Source organism: Scyliorhinus torazame, chromosome 3, assembly GCF_047496885.1.
Source record: "Scyliorhinus torazame isolate Kashiwa2021f chromosome 3, sScyTor2.1, whole genome shotgun sequence".
NCBI lineage: Eukaryota > Metazoa > Chordata > Chondrichthyes > Carcharhiniformes > Scyliorhinidae > Scyliorhinus > Scyliorhinus torazame.
Genome location: NC_092709.1, coordinates 342387844 through 342408811, shown reverse-complemented (window position 1 = coordinate 342408811; position 20968 = coordinate 342387844). Strand labels below are relative to the sequence as shown.

Below are 20968 nucleotides of genomic sequence, written 5' to 3'. Positions count from 1 at the left end.
CTCAGCGATAGCCCGCTGAGACTCGGCCAGACTGCGGAGCGTGGCTGCAATGTCCAGCTGGCTCTGGCACATGGCTGCCTGTGAGAGGGCAGCCCTGTCCTGGATCACGGATGACGCATGCACACGAAGCCCCACGCCTTGCATAACCTGACCCATGGCTGACATCGTTGCCCCCATTGCAGGTGCGGTGTCGCCCTGGGTGGCAGCCACCATTCCCTGCTCCCTGACGCGGATGGACTCCTCCACCTGCGTCTGCAGCTGCTGGAAGTCGGGCGTCATCCTGTTGTCTAGTCGCTGGGTGTCTAACTGCATCGGGTATATGGGTGGGTCTGGGAAGTCAAGGAACCCGGAAACCGTCTGGATGGCAGCTGGTTGCTGGGGCTGGGCTGCCCTCTAACCATCCGGCCCCTCGGCTACTCCTACCTCAACCTGCTATACCGGTACAGCTGTGTGGTGCGCACCAGTCAGTGTCCCAGAAGCCTCAACAATAAAGTGCCCATCCGAGGAGATAGTCTCTGCGATGGTGGAGGGTGAGGGTGACAGCAGGGCCGAGAAGTCAAGGTTGTGTCCGAACCAAAGTTCGGGGTGTCCTGCGTTGACCCCTGGCCCGATGGGCCCAGATTCGCCTCCGTCTGCGTTTCACTGTCCGGTCTGTCAGTCCTCTGGGTTGCCGTCCTCTGTGTGTCGGTCCACTGAGTCGGTGTCCTCTGTGTGTCGGTCCTCTGGGTTGGCGTGCTCTGGGTTTCAGTCCTCTGGGTTGGCGTGCTCTGTGTGTCAGTCCTCTGTGAGTCAGTGTCCTGGGTGTCAGTCCTCTGTGTGTCAGTGTCCTCGGTGTCATGTGCATCTGGGTCCTGGGTGTCCGTGTCAGTGGAAGGGCTTCCATGGCGTCTGGCCTCCCCGCCGTGGCCTGCGTCCCCGGGGGTCACTGGGCCTGGCACTGTACATGGGCGTGCATCGCTAGACGGGCCAGGACCACCGGTGGCTGGTCCTGTAAGACACAAGACAGCATGTATCATTAGACAGGCGGCCGGCGGTGAGCGGGGTGCAGTGGGGCATGGGGTGAGGGGGGTGCAGTGGGGCATGGGGTGAGGGGGTGCAGTGGGGCATGGGGTGATGGGGGTGCAGTGGGCCATACGGGGTATGGGGGGTCGGGGGGGGAGTCAGGCGGGTGAGTCTCACTTGCTGGTTTGCCTCCAACCTGACAGCCGGCAACCTCCCGGTCCTCGGCTCCGCCTATGAGGTCCAATGCCCTCTGCTCATGGATGGTGAGCGGGTGCAGTACGGATGGAGTCCCTCCAGTTCTGTCCCGCTCCCTGTGGTTGTGGGCAGTCTTCTCCTGGGGGGGCGGCAGGGAAACAAACATCAGTGTTAGGCGGTCCGACGCAGGAAGCGCAGATGTTGGGTATATGATGGCATGACAGCATGGGCACACGGCCAAAGTGCCTGGCATGGGTGGGTGCAGCACATGTGTGTCAGGTAGGGAGTTGCGCTGTCCCTCTGGGGGGGGCATCTTTCACATGTGTGGGTGGTAGTTGGGTGGTATGTGGGGGTGGCACGTCACTATGTACTCATCATGCCTGCCTTCATAAGGTAGTGCATCTTCTTCCGGCACTGTTCGCTGGTATGTGGGGTGTGCCCCACGGCACTGATGGCATTGCCCACCTCCCTCCACAAACGCCGGACGGTGCTGCGCAGGTGGTGGTGTCCACGTCTGGGGCACAGGACTGCCCTCCTGTCCTCCACAGCGTCCAGCAGCATGTCCAAGTCGTGGTCCCTGAACCTCGGGGTGGCACAACGGCCACCTTGCGGGTCTCAGGACTGAACGCCGCTCGTGCACTTTAGCGACGCGGTCCAGCGTCATTGACGCGTCGCGCCTATCCGACCCCAGTCTGGGGCCGCTCCTTCCTTGCTTCTCGCGATGCCCGTCCTAGCCCCTTTTGCGGGCCTAAATTGCTAATGGCAGCGGCCCGTTCACGCTGTCGTAAAACTCTCTGGGTTTTACGATGGCGTCAACACTTAGCCGCTGGATCAGAGAATCCCGCCCCTGACCTCTTGACAGCCAAAGTATTTCTGTGAAACAATAAATGTGTGAGCTCGGTCCCCATATCGGAACAGATCCTCGAAAAGCCTGGTATTGAGTGTGCGGCATTTAATGAAATTCACAACTTTCACAATTCCTTTCAACATCACTCCAAGATTGGATGGAATTCCTTTTGACGCCAATGCCTCATGGTGAATAAAGCAATGATTCCAAACAATGTCCTGACCAGCTGCCTCCTTCTTATTATAAATCCGCTATTTTCCCCAATCATGTTGGCTGCCCCGTTGCTTGTGTCATGTGAGAGTACTTTTAAGACATGGATGTTTAAGCAGTGGGTGTGTGTCTGTGTGTGCCCAGGGAGCTGCAAGAAGAAAGCAAGGTGCTGGGGCTGAAATCGACCAAGCTAATATATCTCTGCATTCTACAAAAAAAATATATATCCTTTAACCTGATGTGATACTGTTTAAAGGTGTTAAGTCTCTTGGAAGTTTGAAGGAACATTTTAAAGAGTTATTTACTGTTGCAATATTTTCTGAGTTATCTTTGAAGGGGTGTTAAGAGATCCAATGTTTATTTAAGATGTTAAGTTGAGTTCATGGAATAAAACAGTGTTTTGTGTTTAAAAACCCACGTGTCCATAATTGTAATCCCACACCTAGGGAAAAGCTGTGTGCTCGGAAAAGCAACAAATCCATTAAAGGGAGAGGTTGGTTGAACTCCATGATACATTTTGGGGTTCTGAAAATGCCTCGCCCATAACAATTGGGGGCTCATCCGGTATAAAAGTCTATCTATTGGATTGGCTTTTGTGAACTTAAAGACAGTGACGGGTAGTTGCTTTCTGGTGTGGTATTTTAGATTAAGTGGGGAGAGTGTTGTGAACAATGGCTCTTTCAGAGGCTCAGAAGTTTTTGGGGATGGAGAATGTCACACGTAGTACTTTACAGACTGAAACGAAAAGCAGACTGTTAGATTTGGCAAAAACATTGCAGTTAACAGTACCTGACAAAATGCGAAAAGATGAGATAATTATGGCAGTGGTTAAGCATTTAAAGTTGCCTGAGATTGAGTTTGACTCATTGGAAATGGCAAAAATTCAGTTGCAAATTAAACAAATGGAACATGAGAAAGAATTAAAGCGGCTGGCATACGAGAGTGAGAGAGCGGAAAAAGAAAGAGAAAGAGAGAGAGAGGAAAAAGAAAGAGAAAGAGAGAGAGAGGAAAAAGAAAAGGAGAGAGAAGAAAGGCGAAAAGAAAGAATAGCCCCAGCAGAACAAAAATGAAAAGAAAGGGAGATACAGATCAGGGAAAAAGATAAAGAGAGGGAGTTTAAACTTCAGAAAATGGCCATGAAACATGACAATCAGTTAAAATTGGCAGACGTAAAGGGAAACGTACAGTTGGACGATAGTGATGAGGATAGTGAGAAAGAGCGTCATAGTCAAAGGCTTGGTGGGAATCTATTTAAATATGTCCAAGCATTGCCAAGGTTTGACGAGAAGGAAGTGGAAGCCTTTTTCATCTCATTTGAGAAGGTAGCTAAACAAATGAAATAGCCACAGGACATGTGGGTGTTCCTGATTCAAACAAAGCTGGTAGGTAGAGCTAGTGAAGTGTTTGCATCATGACCGGAGGAGGTATTTGGAACGTATGAGGAGGTGAAGAAATCCATCTTAAAAGCATATGAGCTAGTGCCTGAAGCTTACAGCCAAAGGTTTAGAAATGTAAGGAAAGAATTTGGTCAAACATACATGGAGTTTGAAAGGCTCAGAGTAATTTTGATAGGTGGATAAGGGCTTTGAAAATAGACCAAACGTATGAAGCTCTCAGAGAAATTATACTTTTGGAGGAGTTTAAAAATTCAATTCCTGATGTAGTGAGAACTCATGTGGTAGAACAGAGGGTTAAAACTGGAAGATTAGCAGCGGAAATGGCAGATGATTATGAATTAGTTCATAAATCAAAGATCGGTTTACGACATCAGTTTCAGCCGGTGAGGGACAGAAACTGGGGACATGAGAAATACTCAAGTGGTAAAGGTAAAGGTGATCTGATGGGAGACAATAAAGAGAGTGCACCTCAGATTAAAAAAGAAATCCAGGCGGGTGGAAAAGAAATGAAAAGTTTCAAATGTTTTTACCGTAATAAACTAGGCCATGTAAAGTCACAGTGTTGGTGGTTGAAGAAAAGCACTGGGAAGGCTGATGTGGTAAAACAGGATAAGGCAGTGGGGTTTGTTAGAGTGGTAAAGGAAAACCCAAGGGAAGCGAAGGAGGTGCAAATTATTGTACAGCTTGTTCAAGAAATAATTGTTAAGAAGGTGCCAGATGTCTTTAAAGAGTTTACTTGTGTGGGTAAAGTTTACTCACGTGTATCAGGAGGAGCAAGTAAAGAAGTCACAATTTAAAGAGATACAGGGGCTAGTCAATCTTTAATGGTAAGAGATGAGGAATTATGTAGTTTGGGAAGAATGTTGCCAGAAAAGGTGGAGATATGTGGAATTCAGGGTGAGAGGAGTAGCGTTCCATTATATAAGGTAAGGTTGGAAAGTCCAGTGAAGAGTGGTGAAGTGGTAGTAGGAGTAATAGAGAAACTATCTTGTCCAGGAATACAGTTTATCTTGGGTAATGATATTGCTGGATCGCAGGTGGGAGTGAAGCCTACTGTGGTTGATAAGCCAGTGGAAAATTAGTCAACTGAAGTGTGGAAGGATGAATATTCTGGGATTGTTCCAGATTGTTTAGTAACAAGGTCGCAAAGTCACAGGTTAATGTGACTTGTGGGGCAGCACGGTAGCATTGTGGGTAGCACAATTGCTTCACAGCTCCAGGGTCCCAGGTTCGATTCCGGCTTGGGTCACTGTCTGTGCGGAGTCTGCACATCCTCCCCGTGTGTGCGTGGGTTTCCTCCGGGTGCTCCGGTTTCCTCCCACAATCCAAAGATGTGCAGGTTAGGTGGATTGGCCATGATTAATTGCCCTTAGTGTCCAAAATTGCCCTTAGTGTTGGGTGGGGTTGTTGGGTTGTGGGGAAAGGGTGGAGGTGTGGACCTTGGGTAGGGTGCTCTTTCCAAGAGCCGGTGCAGACTCGATGGGCCGAATGGCCTCCTTCTGCACTGTAAATTCTATGAAGACAAGAGGAGAAATCAAAGAGTGAAGATGAAGTTGAAGTACAATTATCAGAAACAATTTTTGATCAGATGGTTGAAAAAGAACAATAACAGGTGGAGGATGAGGCGGATATTTTTAGTTCAGGAAAATTGGTGGAGTTACAACAGAAAGATGTAGAAATAAAACGGATATATCAGAAAGCATATATGGAAGAGGAATCTGAGAGTATACCAGAGTGTTATTACCATAAAAATGATGTCTTGATGAGAAAATGGAGACCTGTCCATATGCAGGCGGATGAAAAGTGGGCAGAAGTTCATCAAGTAGTATTGCCGGTAGGGTATAGAAAGGAGGTGTTGCGAGTTGCACATGAGGTACCAGTGGGAGGTCATTTGGGAATAAGGAAAACTCAAGCTAAAATCCAGAAACATTTTTATTGGCCTGGACTACATAAAGATGTAGTTAAATTTTGTCAATCATGTCACACATGTCAAGTGATAGGGAAACCTCAAGCAGTGATAAAACCAGCGCCCTTAATACCCATTCCAGCATTTGAGGAATCTTTTAGAAGGGTCCTAATCAATTGTGTAGGACCGCTTTCTAAAACAAAAAGTGGGAATCAATATCTTTTGACTGTAATGGATGTGTCTACTCGGTTTCCAGAGGCCATTCCAGTACTTAATATTACAGCTAAAAGGATTGTGGAGGAGTTACTTAAACTCTTTACTAGAAATGGACTACCCACAGAAATTCAATCGGATCAAGGAACGAATTTTACTTCAAAGTTATTCAAAGAAGTTATGGATAGCTTAGGAATAAAACAATTTAAATCAACTGCGTACCATCCAGAATCGCAGGGAGCGTTAGAAAGGTGGCATCAGACATTAAAGACAATGTTGAGGGTGTATTGTCAAGATTATCCAGAGGATTGGGATAAAGGAATTCCATTCATATTGTTTGCAATTAGGGATGCACCTAATGAGTCTACCAAATTTAGTCCAAGTGATCCAATTTTTGGTCATGAAGTAAGAGGACCACTTAAATTGATGAAGGAAAAACTGATGGGTGAGAAATCGGAAATTACACTATTGGATTACGTGTCAAATATTAGGGAACGATTAAATAGAGCAGGTGAATTGGCTAGACAACATTTGAAAGTTGCACAAAATGTGATGAAACGGGTAGAGGACAAGAAATCCAGAGTTCGTAGTTTTGCCAGTGGTGGGTGAGCCTTTAAAAGCTATGTTTTGTGGACCGTATCAGATTGAAAGGAAATTAAGTGAGGTGAATTATGTGGTAAACACACCAGATAGGAGGAAGACTCACCGAGTGTGTCATGTGAATATGCTTAAAAGGTACTTTGAAAGGGAAGGAGAGAAAAAGGAGGTTTTAATTATTCTAACGCAAAGTGACGAACCAAATCCAGATGACTGTGAATTTGACATACCTCAAGTAAAATTGGAAAATGAGGATGTTCTTAAAAATTGGGACGAATTGTTAAGTTACCTTCCAGAGGAAAAACAAACTGACCTGAAAGAGTTATTAATATCACATGGGCAAGTTTGTAGAGATAAATTGGGAAGTATTAAGATGGCTATACCTGATGTAGATGTGGGAAATGCTGTTCCTATCAAACAACATCCATATAGACTTAATCCTTTAAAATTGGCACAGGTTAACAGAGATTGAGAGTATGCTGAAGTATGGCATAATTGAAGTGGGTTGCAGCCAATGGAGCTCACCCATACTGATGGTACCTAGACCATATAGTACCCAACGGCTGTGTGTGGACTATAGAAAGGCGATTGCAGTTACAAGAACGGACTCTCATCCTGTCCCACCATTGAAGGATTGCATGGAGAAAGTGGGACAATCTGCTTTTATTTTCAACTTCCAGACATGGAAAGAACATTTAAAGCATCGTATGGACTTCTGCGATCGACTTCAGGAGGTGGGTTTGGTGATGAACCTAGCCGAAAGTGAATTTGGAGAAGCCCGAATCACTTTCCTTGCGGAGTTTCCGTTATCCTCAAGACAAAGTGAAATAAGGCGATTTCTTAGCATGAGTGGATTGGATCGAACAGCTGTGGAAAAGTTTTGTGGCGTGATTACTCCACTGATGGAATTGCTGAAGAAACGTAAAAAATTCAATGGACAGTGGACTGCCTGAAAGCTGTGATCACCAATGTTCCTGCATTGGTGAATTGCAAGGGACTCTGTGGTCAGATTGAACTAAAGTATCTGATTCTAAAGAGAAATGCCAAGGAGTAGAGGAATGGATGGATCGTGCAGAGACATTGTTCAAAGAGACTCAATCGAGAAGGATTTTGGTTGGACGAAGAAGAAAGAAAAATGGACTATATTATTATACCTGTTTGCATGTGTTGTTTTTTTAAAAAAGGAAAAGGTATATTTACTGTGTACATTTCTTAGTGGATGGTGCAAAAGCGAAAAATGAAAGCATCTTGAAGTTGATGGTTTATTTTTTTTTCTTGGGGGGAGGTGTCATGTGAGAGTACTTTTAAGACATGGGTGTTTAAGCAATGTACCTTTATGAAAACAGTGATGTCAGAGAGTGGGTGGGGCTGAGGTCAGGTCAGCCATTTTGCAGTTTAGTTTTGCAGGTTTTTAGTTTCAGTTTAAAAAGCAGTGTGTGTGTGTCTATGTGTGTCCAGAGAGTTGCACGAAGAAAGCAAGTGCTGGAGCTGAAATCAACCAAGCTAATATATCTCTGCCATTCTACAGAAAATATATATATCCTTTAACCTGATGTGATACTGTTTAAAGGTGTTAAGTCTCTTGGAAGTTTGAAGGAACATTTTAAAGAGTTATTTACTGTTGCAATATTTGCTGAGTTATCTTTGAGGTAAGGGGTGTTAAGAGATCCAATGTTTATTTAAGATGTTAAGTTGAGTTCATGGAATAAATAGTGTTTTGTGTTTAAAAGCCCATGTGTCCATAATTGTAATCCCACACCTAAGGAAAAGCCGTGTGCTCGGATAAGCAACAAATCCATTAAAGGGAGAGTTGGTTGAACTCCATGATACATTTTGGGGTTCTGAAAATGCCTCGCCCATACCACTTGTGATTCCTCAGCAACGAATCCAGGCGAGCCCACATTTTCCAACCATGTAACTAATCAATGCTTCAAAAATCTGTGCGCCACCTGTCTTTTTGGTAATGTCAGGCAGCACAGCAAATCATTTACAAATTCATTGTGCCAAACTCCCCTCTTAAGGGAGGCAGTGGCACAGTGGTATTGTCACTAGACTAGTAATCCAGAGACCCAGGGTAATGCTCTGGGGTCCGGGGTTCGAATCCCACCATGGTGACATTTGAATTCAGTAAAAATATGGGGCGGGATATTGCTGGGTCGGAGAATCCTCGGGGGGGGCGGCGTGAATCCCGCTCCGCCGCCATATTTCAGGCAGGGGCGGGATTCATGCCATGCCAATCGGGGGCCGGTTTCCCGCCACTTTGAGCGCCGAGTAACAACATGCTATTGAATTCTCATACGAGGCCGCTTGCCGGAACTCCTCCGTACAGAAGGAGATTGGGACGCCATTTTAAAATGGTGCAGGTAGGATGTTCACCAGAGGCCATGGAAATCGGTACAGAGCTAACACTAGCACTGCTCTATCCTGCTGTGGACTGTCCTGAACAGCTCTCTCCACCACTTTCAGTCCTGTAGGTTGAGATCCTGTCCAGTAGGCTGACTATTTGTGTCTCTGGCTTTCTCTTACTTGTAACAAAATGATCCATCTTCACAGTCCTCTTGCCTGGCTTGCTAGCAGCTAGAAAATGGAAGATGATTTCACGGCAAATGCACATACGTACAAGGCGCTTGATGTCAAGTGTATGTGCAGGGTACCTGACTTGCTTAACATTGCTGCTTATGGCTGGAAAACTGCGTAATTGTCATATAAAAGTCAGTAGCGGCCGGCTGCTATTCTCGAGTTAAAAACTGGTAGCGGTCTTTGGACGCTTCTCCCATGATCAGGAAGGCCATGGGAACGCTCTGTGACCCTATGGACACTTGGTCGCAACCCACACTTTGAAAAACCCTGCTCTAGACAATGAAGATGCCACTATTGTTAGTAGTTTCAAATCACTAGTTTGAAGTAATATATGCTTAAGCATTTTCTGCTTAGATTGATGAAAAGCCTTTTTAATAAAACCTAAATCTCAGTATTATTGGAAACCAGTCGGATTCATAAAGTAGATGGGTCCAGGGGTGCCCTGCCCATATGAGGTGGGGCATGGGGACTCTACGACCCCTCAACAGATGAGTTGGAGCACTGGGGGGATCCGGGGGTCACGTCAAGAGGCCGAAAGATCGGGGCACCATTTAAAAATGAAGCAGAACTCCTCAGTGCAGGAAATACGACTGAGTGCGGCCCAAAAAATCCAGAGTGCGGTTAGATAGCAGGGTCATTCCCATCGCTACAAGCATCAGGAACAACCCCCTAAATCCTGCCCAGAACGGACTCTGTTTTGGCCCATTGATTGCGAAGAAGCATTGTTGCGAAGCTGAGACCACATGCGTAATTACCTAAAAACCAATGGGCTAATTCTTATTTCATTATTGACAAGTTATAGACCAATTGGCTATTTTCCAACCATTGGCTAAGGTGGGCTTTCAATTTGTAAGCCATTTTCAGTAAGGCAGGGCAGTTGTAAAGAGGCAGAGGGAGAGGGAAAGGCAGAGAGAAATAGCAAGGAAAAGAGTGATGTTTACGAGAATCAAAGAAGAGGTGTGAAGAGAGTGATGTTTATGGAGAAGTGCTGAGAGCTGTCTTCAATGTTTTTGGAGTTGGCGCTTCACAATTTGGTCTGAAAAGGGTGGTGAGAAGTCTGTTCAATTGTTAAAGTTAAGCTTTCACCTCTTACTGTTAATTACTACTAATAGATACTTTGCATTTTATCTTTCTGAGTTGTTACCTCTTTAATGGTTAATAAACTATCTGAATTCAACATTAATGTTCTTTTTTTCCATATGGTTAAGTAGAAACATTATGTAATTTACAATTGGGGTTTATTGCAAACAAGTGAACCCCATAAGTCTTAGTTCAGATAAATAAAAACGCATACCATGGGAATGATTTTTTGGCTTTAGTTTATTACAAGGGCTTTCGTAGGGAGTAAGGCAACAGATTAGAGGGATCATAGAATCCCTACAGTGCAGAAGGAGCCCATTTGGTCCATCTAGTATCAAGTCCAGCCTGGACAGGGACCAGTATGTTGGTAGTCCTGAATGGGACTAATACTGTGTGTACATGTACTACCTTAGGGCAGATTCTTTTGACCATGAATAAACCAGCGTTCACCCTACCGTTCAGCCGCCTGGTCTTTATACTAAATTTAGCAGGCGGCTGATTTGGAGGGACTGAAGCATTATATGTAGAAAACTAACATTTATTACAGATTAAATGAAAATGCTACTATTGCATGCCTGAGCTGTGCTTTTATACTGTAGTTATACAATGTGAGTCAACTCGCATAAAAATATATTGCTCAGATCACTTCATAGACCAAATGAATATAAGAGCAAAAGAAATAGGAGCAGGAGTAAGCCATTTGAGCCTGCTCCTCCATTTACTCAGATACTGGTTGATCTTCTAACTTAGCTTCCATTATCCCCATATCCCTTAATATCCAAAATCTATCAATCTCTGCCTTGAATATACTGAACAGTAGAGGATGTACGGCTCTCTGGGGTAGAGAATTTCAAAGAGTCATTGAAAAATACACTGAAAAGAGATGGGTACTGCAAATGCATTTGTGTCTAAATGTATATAGAATTAATTCCAATTAATAATAGCTAGAACTTACCTGTGGCTAGAGCACAACCATCTACATAGAAATATATATATATAAATGGAGACAAGTGTATCCAGACTGAAGCTCCATTAATAGCAGATGAGCAGCATTTTTCACAGAGAAAGCCTGCCATTGGCAGGATCTTCAGGTCACATTGCTGCCTATAGAGTTCCCCATTATTTGCACCTTCCACTGGCGAGAACCCATGGCAGGGGGTCGCCGTCAGCGGGACTGGGAGATCCCACTGGCTGGAAAGGCCAGGAAAGTTTGGCCGACGATTCTAAAAATTCCTATTTCTCTCTTTGACTGACGGTACTGACTTTTGCTGGATACAGTTCTAAGAGCCCAGCACCCCTCAGTATAAAATTATACAGCACAAAAGGAGGACATTTGGTCTAGGGTGACTGTTCCAGCTCTTTGAAAGATTTACCCAATTAGTCCCACTCCTGCCCTTTTGCAGCAAATTTCTGGTCCCTCCTTGTGGGGGTGCAGGCGGCTCACTATTGGCCGCCAGCAGAATCTTACGGTACGCCGATGACGGTGGTGTTTTGCGGGACTTGTCCTTCCTGCCACTGGTCAAACCGCTGCGGGGTTCACCTTCGGTGGGACTGGAAGATCCCGCTGGCTGGTAGGGCTGTAAAATGCCGCCTTTAGTCTTTTAAATAATTTATTCAATTGCCCTTTTAAAGTTGATGCTGAAGGTCCTTCCGCCATCTTTTCAGGGGCTGCATTCCAGATCACAAAAAATAATTGTGTCAAAATATGTCCCTCATTTGCTTTCTTGTCTTCTTTTGCCAGTTACCTTAAATCTGTGTCCTCTGGTTCCAAATCCTTCTACCAGCAGAAACATCTTCACACAATTAAATTTATCAAAACCCTTCATGAATTTGAAGACCTATATTAAAATAATAATAACATAAGAACTAGGAACAGGAGTAGGCCATCTGGCCCCTCGAGCCTGCTCCGCCATTCAATGAGATCATGGCTGGTCTTTCCCCTTAACTTCCTCTATCTAATGTAGACAACCCAGCCTCTCAAATCTCTTAATGTGACTGAAATCGCCGGTATCATTCTGATCCTCATCTCTTCCGCAACCTGTCCATATTCTTCCAAAAGCGCTGTGGCCAGAACTGGGCACAATGCTCCAGATGAGGCCAAACCTGTAATTTTAAAAGATTTTGCCTAAATTCCTTGCTTTGGTACTCCATTCTTCTAACCATCAAGTCAGTCCTTCCAAAAGTGGCCATTAATTTGAGACTCTGAACATTGAATACCAGCAAACCATGTAACGTTAGAGGGGAATCACAGCAAGATCCTATCTTTACCCATATTTACACTTATGCACTTTTACACCCGGGTGATCACTAAACAGCAATCAAAAGCAGGAACGTCTGATTGATTTCCTCCTCTCCAGAACCATTGGCCAACCCCACTCGACTTAACTATCACCTGGGCAAAAAAAACAGCTTGTCCGTGGTACCTATTGGTCTGTAGGGCTCAGCACCGCACCAGATAGTGGTATGGTTTGCACAGGAAGATTATCTGTATCAAGAAAAAGCACAATGGTGAGCGATGGTAGTTCATTTGATAAAATAAAAATACATTTTAAAGAACAACTTCCTTAGTTTATTGCCGTAATGAATGAACTCTCACATCAAATATCATTAAATGACTCCTCCCATCTCTGGAATCACAGGGCAGCAAAATACTACCGCAGATGGTGAAATTTGAATTCAATGAAAATCTGGAAGTATAAAGTCTAATAATGACCATGAAACGATTGTCAATTGTTGTAAAAATCCACCTTGTTTAGTGAAGGAAAGCTACTGTCCCTACCTGGCTTGGCCAACATGTGACTGCAGAACGACAGTAATGTGGTTGGCTCTCAATGCCCTCTGAAATGGAGGGCAGTTAGGGAGGGCAATAAATGCTGGCCCAGCCAGCGAGCCTCACATCCAATAAAACAATTTTGTTTTTAAATCACCTTCAACTGATGGCAATCGTGTTTTTTTTGGGGGGGAAACAAATCTTCATTTTTTTCCCCCTCATAGATGCACCAAATTCACGCAAATATACATGCAAAAAAGCATCAACTTTTTTCAAGAGAAACGCAAGCAGTGTTTCTGCGATGAAATGTGTATTTCTTAAAGCGGGTTCTGACAGCAGAAACAAAGATCTGCTTCAGAACTGCCCGCCTGTGATTGAAGACATCTATTTCCGTCACCTTGCCTCTCGCCTCTGGGTGGACAGCCGGCAAATCATTTTCCCGCCTCTCCTTGGCTGGAATACCGTCAGCCGCCGGCTCACGAGGCAGCGACGGTTCGCGGTCACTTTTGACAGTTACTCGAGCATTCCAACCATCTTTTCCCACCCGCCCCACCCACACCTACTCCAGTCCCCACCCCACCCACATCTACCCCAGTCCCCACCCACCCTTACCACAGTCCCCACCTCACTCACACCTACCCTAGTCCCGCCCCACCCACATCTACCCCAGTCCCCACCCCTATATCCCAGCCCCCACCCACCCTTACCACAGTCCCCACCCCACTCACACCTACCCTAGTCCCACCCCACCCACACCTACCCCAGTCCCCACCCCCCCATCCCAGTCCCCACCCACCCTTACCACAGTCCCCACCCCACTCACACCTACCCCAGTCCCCACCCCACCCTTACCCCAGACCCCACCCCAACACCGACCCCAGTCCCCACTCCAACACCGACCCCAGTACCACCCTGACCCCAGTCCCACCCACATCTGCCCCAGTCCCCACCCCAGGCCACACCAACCCCAGTCCCCTACCTCCTCCCCACCCCCTACCCCAGCCCCAACCCACCCACACCTACCCCAGTCCCCACCCCACCCCTACCCCAGTCCCCACCCCACAACTACTCCAGCCCCTATCCCAGTCCCCACCCTTATTCCAGTCCCCACCCCTACCCCAGTCCTCACCCCAACACCGACCCCAGTACCACCCCGACACCAGTCCCACCCCACACCTGCCCCAGTCCCCACCCCTGACCACACCGATACCAGTCCCCAACCCCACCTACCCCCTCCCCACCCCTACTCCAGTCCCCGCCCCATCCCAACGCCAGTCCACACCCCACACCTACCCCAGTCCCCACCCTACACCTACCCCAGTCCCCACCTCTACCCCAGTCCCCACCCTACACCTACCCCAGTCCTCACCCCTACCCCAGTCCCCACCCCACACCTACCCCAGTCCCCTCCCCACACCTACCCCAATCCCCACACCTACACAAGTCCCCACCCCTACCCAGTCCCACGCCAACATCTGCCCCTATCCCAGTCCCCACCCACACGTGCCCCAGTCCCAGCCCCACCCCACACCACACCGACCCCCAGACCTCACCGCCTACCTACGCCCTCCCCACCCCAACACCTGCCCCAGTCTCCATCCCTAACCCCTCCCCACCCCAACGTCTGCCCCAGTCCCCACCCCACCCCTACCCTAGTCCCCACCCCTACCCCAATCCCCACCCCAACACCTGCCCCATTCCCCGCCCTACCCCTACCCCTGTCCCCACCCCACACCGACCCCAGTCCCTACCTCACACCAACCCTCTCCCCACACCTGCCCCCAGTCCCCACCCAACACCTGCCCAGTCCCCACCTCCCCAGTCCACCCCAAACCTACCCCAGCCTCCACCCCACACATGCCCCAGCCTCCACCCCACACTTGCCCCAGTCCCCACCCCACACCTGCCCCAATCCCCACCCCACACCTGCCCCAGTCCCCACCCCACCCCACACCTACCCCAACCCCACCCCATCCCACACCTACCCCAATCCCCACCCCATACCTGCCCCAGTCCCCACCTCACACCAACCTCGTTCCCTGTATCAAACCTACCCCAGTCCCCACCCCACCCCAGTCCCCACCCCACACCTACATCTATCCCAGTCACCTTCCCCCACCTACTCCAGTTCCCCTTCCACCTACCCCAGTTCCTTCAACCACCTACCTACCCCAGTCCCCTCCCCCCACCTACCCCAGTCCTGTCCCCAACACATAACCTCTCCCCACACCTACCCCAGTCCCCTCCCCAACACATACCCCTCCCTACACCTACCCCAGTCTCCTTCCCCCACCTACCCCAGTCCCCTCTCCCACCTCCCCAGTCCCCTCCCCCCACATACCCCAGTCCCCTCTCCCACCTACCACAGTCCCCTTCCCCACCTACCCCAGTCCCATCCCCAACACATACTCCCTCCTCACACCTACCCCAGTCCCCTCCCCAACACAAAGCCCCTCCCACACCTACCCCAGTCCCCTCCCCAACACATAGCCCCTCCCCACACCTACCTGATTTCCATTCCCCTCCCCACCACATCTACCATATTCTAATTTCCCTCCCCACATCTACCCCATTCTCCTACCCCAACACATACCCCGTCCTCACACCTAACCCATTTCCATTCCCCTGCCCACATCTACATCATTCTCCTCCCCAACACATACCCCATCCTCACACCTACCCCATTTCCATTCCCCTCCCCAACACATACCCCCTCCCCACACCTAACCCATTTCCATTCATCTGCCCACATCTACCCCATTCTCCTCCCCAACACATACCCCCTCCCCACACCTACCTCATTTCTGTTCCCCTCCACACATCTACCCCATTTCTACTCTCCCTATTCCCACCACAACACCTACCCCATTCCCAATGCCCCTCACACATACCCACTCCCCAACTTCCTCTCCCACACCTAACCCTTCCCAACCCCCCCTTCCACCTCCATCACTCCTACTCCCCTTCTCACCCTCCCTCCCCCACATATACCTCTTCTCACCCCATAGCTACACACTTCCCAACCCCTCACCCCAATCCTAACCCCTTCCCTACACCCCTCCCATACCAACGCCTGTCACAAACCCCACCACAGTGACACCTTCCATCATCTCACCCCCTCCCTCACATCTCCCCCTTTCCCACACCCCCTCCCATACACTTACACATTTCACAACCCCTCCCCCAATCCTACCCCCTCTCCCACACCAAGCCCTGTCTCAACTCCCCCTCCCCACAGCAACACCTACCACCCTGCCAACCTCCTTCCCCACACCTAACCCTTCCGATCGCCCCAACCTACCCCCTTCCTTTTCTCTCCCCGTCAGCTGTCTCCCAACATATTCCCCTCCCAACCTCTATTGGTCCTCCCTCCTTTTCCACATCTCTCCCACTCTATTCTCATCCAAATCTCTGTTTCCACCGAACCTTTACCCCTCCGCCCACTGCTCTCCCTCTCTGCCCCACACCTCTCTACCCTTCCTCCACACATTTCCCCTTGATCTCCATCCTCTCTTATCTATCACTGACCGATTCCCTTCTTCCTTGATTCCTCCCATCTACCAAATCCCCTCCTTTTTGCCCAAAACCTTCCTCCTCATTTCCACCCATCTTGCTCTTTTCCACCTTCCACTCTACTTTTTCCCTATCTTCTTCCGCCAATCTCTCTTCTGTGTGCCCAATCACGTGCAGTTGTACCACTGAACCAAGCGGTAACTGCCATTTTTGCTCAATGCGACCTCCAACTGCCTCTTATGCCAAGCAGGGTGTCCTGGTTGCAGATGTTTTTGGTGTGTGTTTGTGGGGGGTGGGGGGGGGGGGGGGGGGGGGGGGGGGTCGTTGAGGGTCAGAGGTAGATTTATGCTGAAGATTTGCAAGTTTCTCTTGGGCGGGAATGTGAGGGGATTGTGGTGGCAATGGGATAAGGCAGGATTTGCAGTGGGATTTGCATGGGTCGAAATGAATGCTCATGAGATCCAGCATGAACCCTTTCTATCTTTCTCCCAAGTTACAGGGCAGAGCTTGCCCTCAGCAAACATCATACTTAATGTTTTTTAAACTTTGTGTCCTTGACCTTCTGCACTGTTTCAGCCTCCTATCTGGCATGGAGCTGCAACTAGGTCCTGCACCAGCTGTCCTTATTGGGCAGGTTCACTCAGGGCTGTGCCTATGGTCAATTTGTTTTTGGTCCCACCGTTTGACTGGTCTTGTTTGAGTATTTGTAACACTACACTAAAGAACAATCCAAGAATCTTTGTGCTGGCAGGTTTTAGGTTATCGTTCTAGCTGTTCTGTTGGGCTCCTGTTGAAGTTTTGGCTGGCAAACAATGAGCCATTTGTTTTCAACAACAACAACAAGCCTTTACTTAACAACTTTAACATGGAAAAGCATCTCAAGGTTTAAACGGACAACAGAGGACAGCAAGTCAAAGAAGGAATGAAGTGACCAAAAGAAGGTATTCTATTTGATAATCTGCAAATTAAGTTTGGATTTTCAGAAAGGGGAGATGGTAATATACCTGATGATTTACCTCATTTATCGTTGTTCCAAAATATTCATCTTAAACTTCATACAGGGCACACGTAATGCATGACTTCCGGTTGCGGCGATGACCAGCTAAGCCGCACGTTTCGGCGGCTCCAGCTCGAACGGACCTTCGGGCTCTTTTAAGAGCCCCAACGGGGAATTTTTTCGGGACGAAACCCAGTGTGGGGTGAGGCAACAGGGAGTCCCCCCAGCGAAAAAGAAAAATATCGGCAGTGGCGGCCAGATCTCGAAGAATCCTCGAGGGCAATGGCAGAAGGAAGAAAGGAGCAAGATGGCGGCGGAGGGAACCCAGGCGACACGGGGACCAGACCAGGATTAAGTATCTGGGGGCAATGGAGGCGACAGAGGGGTGTGCTGGGGCCTCGGTGTGGTCCCCGATCAGGAACCACCATAGGTTTGGCCCAGGGAGGCTGGACGGAGGATTCCAGAGCTGGCACCGGGCAGGAATCAGGAGAGTGGGAGACTTATTTATAGATGGGACGTTTGCGAGCTTGGGAGCGCTAGAGGAAAAGTATGAGCTGCCCCGGGGAAATATCTTTAGGTATATGCAGGTGAGAGCGTTCACAAGACAACTGGTGAGGGAATTTCCGCTGCTCCCGACACAAGGGATCCAGGACAGGGTGCTTTCGGGGGTGTGGGTCGGGGAGGGCAATGTGTCCGAGATATACCGGGAGATGAGAGAAGAGGGGGAGGAGCTGGTTGACGAACTGAAGGGAAAATGGGAAGAAGAGCTCGGGGAGGAGATTGAGGAGGGTTTGTGGGCTGATGCCCTAAGTAGGGTAAATTCCTCTTCCTCGTGTGCCAGGCTTAGCCTGATCCAATTTAAGGTGCTGCATAGAGCACACATAACGGGAGCGAGGTTGAGCAGGTTCTTCAGAGCGGAGGACAAGTGCGGGAGGTGCGGGGGAAGCCCGGCGAACCACACACATATGTTTTGGTTGTGTCTGCCACTGGAGGGGTATTGGAGGGGAGTGACGGGAGTGATCTCGAAGGTGGGGAAGGTCCGGGTCAAGCCAAGCTGGGGGTTAGCTATATTTGGGGTAGCGGATGAGCCGGGAGTGCAGGAGGCGAAAGAGGCCGATATCGTGGCCTTTGCGTCCCTAGTAGCCCGGCGTAGGATTTTACTCATGTGGAAGGAAGCGAAACCCCCCGGCGTGGAGGCCTGGATAAACGATATGGCGGGGTTCATAAAACTGGAGCGGATGAAGTTTGTGTTGAGAGGATCGGCTCAAGGGTTCACCAGGCGGTGGCAACCATTCCTCGACCATCTAGCGGAAAGTTAGGGGGAAGATAGATGGCCAGCAGCGGCAGCCCGGGGGGGGGGTAAATTGTTTGTGTTCTAGATGGGGAGAGGAGGTGGGGGAGCATTACTTCGTGTTATTTGGTTAGTTTACTATATTATTTAAACAATATTATATATTAGTTATCACGCTACCATTTTTGTTGATTTGTAAGGGGAAAAATTGTGTTTGAAAACTTTAATAAAATATATTTTTTTAAAAAAATTATTGCATGATTTTTGGGAATCATGAATGTTGCTTATCCAAGCCTGTTCATGTCGGCGAACCTTGCGGATAATCAGAGTTCCTAAAGAGCTTTGCTTCACTTAACTAGAAATACAGATGCCCAGATTTACGCCCTGGATTTAAATCTCACTGTGGCAGCTGGTGGAATTTAAATTCAATGACTGAATCCGAAATATAAAGCTAGTCTATAATGATGATCTTGAAACTAATTGGTTGTCCTATTATACCACAGACTTTGCAAACAATCACAATTTATACTACAGGGAAAAAGGATGCTGATTGATTGACAAGTGGAATATGATTGGCTGAGGCACTGCCACAGAGCGAGCAATGGAACTGATGGCCCCAAGTTCCAAGGTAATTCAAAAAGGTGTAAGATCTTGAACATATTCTTTTTGTTTAAAGAGAACGGGTCCTTCGTATCAGTGTATGTTTCTTTTAGCAAATGAGCTATGTTATTAGCTTGATGGATTATCTTAAATTTGCTGTTAGTCTAGTAACTATAACCATCAGCCAAATATTATGGTGTATGGCCTACGCACCTGGCATTGCATCGGCATTGAAATTCACACACAGTGTTGTTCAATTGTGTGATAGACAGAATGTAGCATAGCCACTGCATGGTACGGCCTACTTAGACTGTTAGACCATAAGACCATAACATGTATGACCAGATGTAGGTGCAGGCGAGGGCAAGAGATAGTTGTCGGATTGGGGCTGGGGGTGGGAAGCGGGTAGTTGTGGGAGAGGGGCCTGAGAATGGGTAGGTGTAGCTACTTCCTTCAATATCTTAGGATGCAACCCATCAAGTCCAGGGAACTTATCGGTCTTTCGCACATTAGTTTACCTAATAATGTTTCTCCAGTGACAGTTATTGTTTTTATTTTCTCTCCCCCTTGCCTCTTGATTATTTCGTATTTTTGGAATGCGCTGCCATGTCCTGGTTCTCCATTATTATTTCCCCAATCTCACTCTCTAAGAGGCCTATGTTCACTTTGGCCTCTCTCTTCCTCTTTATATATTTAAAGACGCTCTTACTGTCCGTTTTTATATTAGTTCCTGGTTATCCTAACAGTTTATCTTCTCCCTCTTTTTCTTTGGTAACCTTTTGTTGATTTTTAGAACTTTCCTAACCCCCTGGATTACCACTAACGTTTGTCATATTGTATGTTTCTTCTTTCAGTTTAACATTATCCTTTTTTTAAAGGGGCAATTTAGAGTGGCCAATCCACCTACCCTGTACATCTTTGGGTTGTGGGAGTGAGACCCATGCAGACACAAAGAGAATGTGAGTTTAACACTATCCTTAACTTCTTTGGTTAACCATCGTTGATTTATCCCCTTCCTAGAATCATTCTTCCTCACTGGGATATATCTTTTTTGTGAGTCATGCATTATTTTTATAAACGTCACATCCTCAGTCACACCCATACCTACCGTCACAGCTTCTGAATTCAGATTGGCCTTCTTGAAAGTTAACCATCGGAAAGCAATGGGTCCTGAAGGAATCCCTGCCCGTGCAGTCAGATTTTGCGCGGACCAACTGGCGAGTGTGTTCGCGGACATCTTCAACCTCTCTCAACTCCGTTCCGAGGTCCCCACCTGCTTCAAGACTACCATTATACTGGTGCCAAAGAAGAACCAGGCAACATGCCGCAATGTCTACCATCCGGTGGCCTTTACATCTATCATTATGAAGTGCTTTGAGAGGTTGGTCATGAGACACATCATCTCCAAACTTCCAGAGTGCCTTGATCCACTGCAATTTGTAATTCTGCCACAACCGGTCCATAGCAGATGTCACCTCCCTGGCCTAACAGTCATCCCTTCAGCACCTTGACAACAAGGACTCCTGCGTCAGACTCCTATTCATTGACTACAACTCCGTCTTCAACACCATAATCCCAGCCAAGCTCAGATCAAAACTCCAAAATCTAGAACTTGGCTCCTCCCTCTGTAACTGGATCCTCGACTTCCTGACCCATAGACCACAATCAGGAAGGATAAACAACAACACCTCCTCCCTGGTAGTCCTCAATACCGGGGCCCTGCAAGGTTGCATACTTAGCCCCCTACTGAACTCCCTATAAACACATGTC

The 20968-nt window shown here is 47.9% G+C and overlaps 2 protein-coding genes across 2 annotated transcripts in view; one reads left to right on the top strand and one right to left on the bottom strand.

Annotated features, from left to right (window-relative positions):
• Positions 1–12508, bottom strand: part of m1ap (meiosis 1 associated protein) — a 151842-nt gene extending 139334 nt beyond the window's left edge. Inside the window, exon 1 of the mRNA XM_072497870.1 lies at positions 12451–12508. The gene's annotated coding sequence lies outside the window, so the exon portion shown is untranslated. The remainder of the gene's footprint in view (positions 1–12450) is intronic.
• On the top strand, positions 8952–17650 carry LOC140409435 (uncharacterized). Its single transcript, XM_072497869.1, has 4 exons — positions 8952–9017; positions 14947–16585; positions 17062–17251; positions 17372–17650. The coding sequence occupies exons 1-2, from the start codon at positions 8952–8954 to the stop codon at positions 15892–15894; spliced, it is 1014 nt and encodes a 337-aa protein (XP_072353970.1). The 3' UTR covers positions 15895–16585; positions 17062–17251; positions 17372–17650.
• The last annotated feature ends 3318 nt before the right edge of the window (positions 17651–20968 follow it).

Coding starts and splice junctions, on each gene's coding strand:
- LOC140409435 (XM_072497869.1), top strand. CDS start 8,952: ATGGAAGATGATTTCACGGCAAATGCACATACGTACAAGGCGCTTGAT. Junction 9,018..14,946: donor ATGTCAAGTGTATGTGCAGG/GTACCTGACTTG, acceptor CACCTACCCCAG/TTCCTTCAACCACCTACCTA.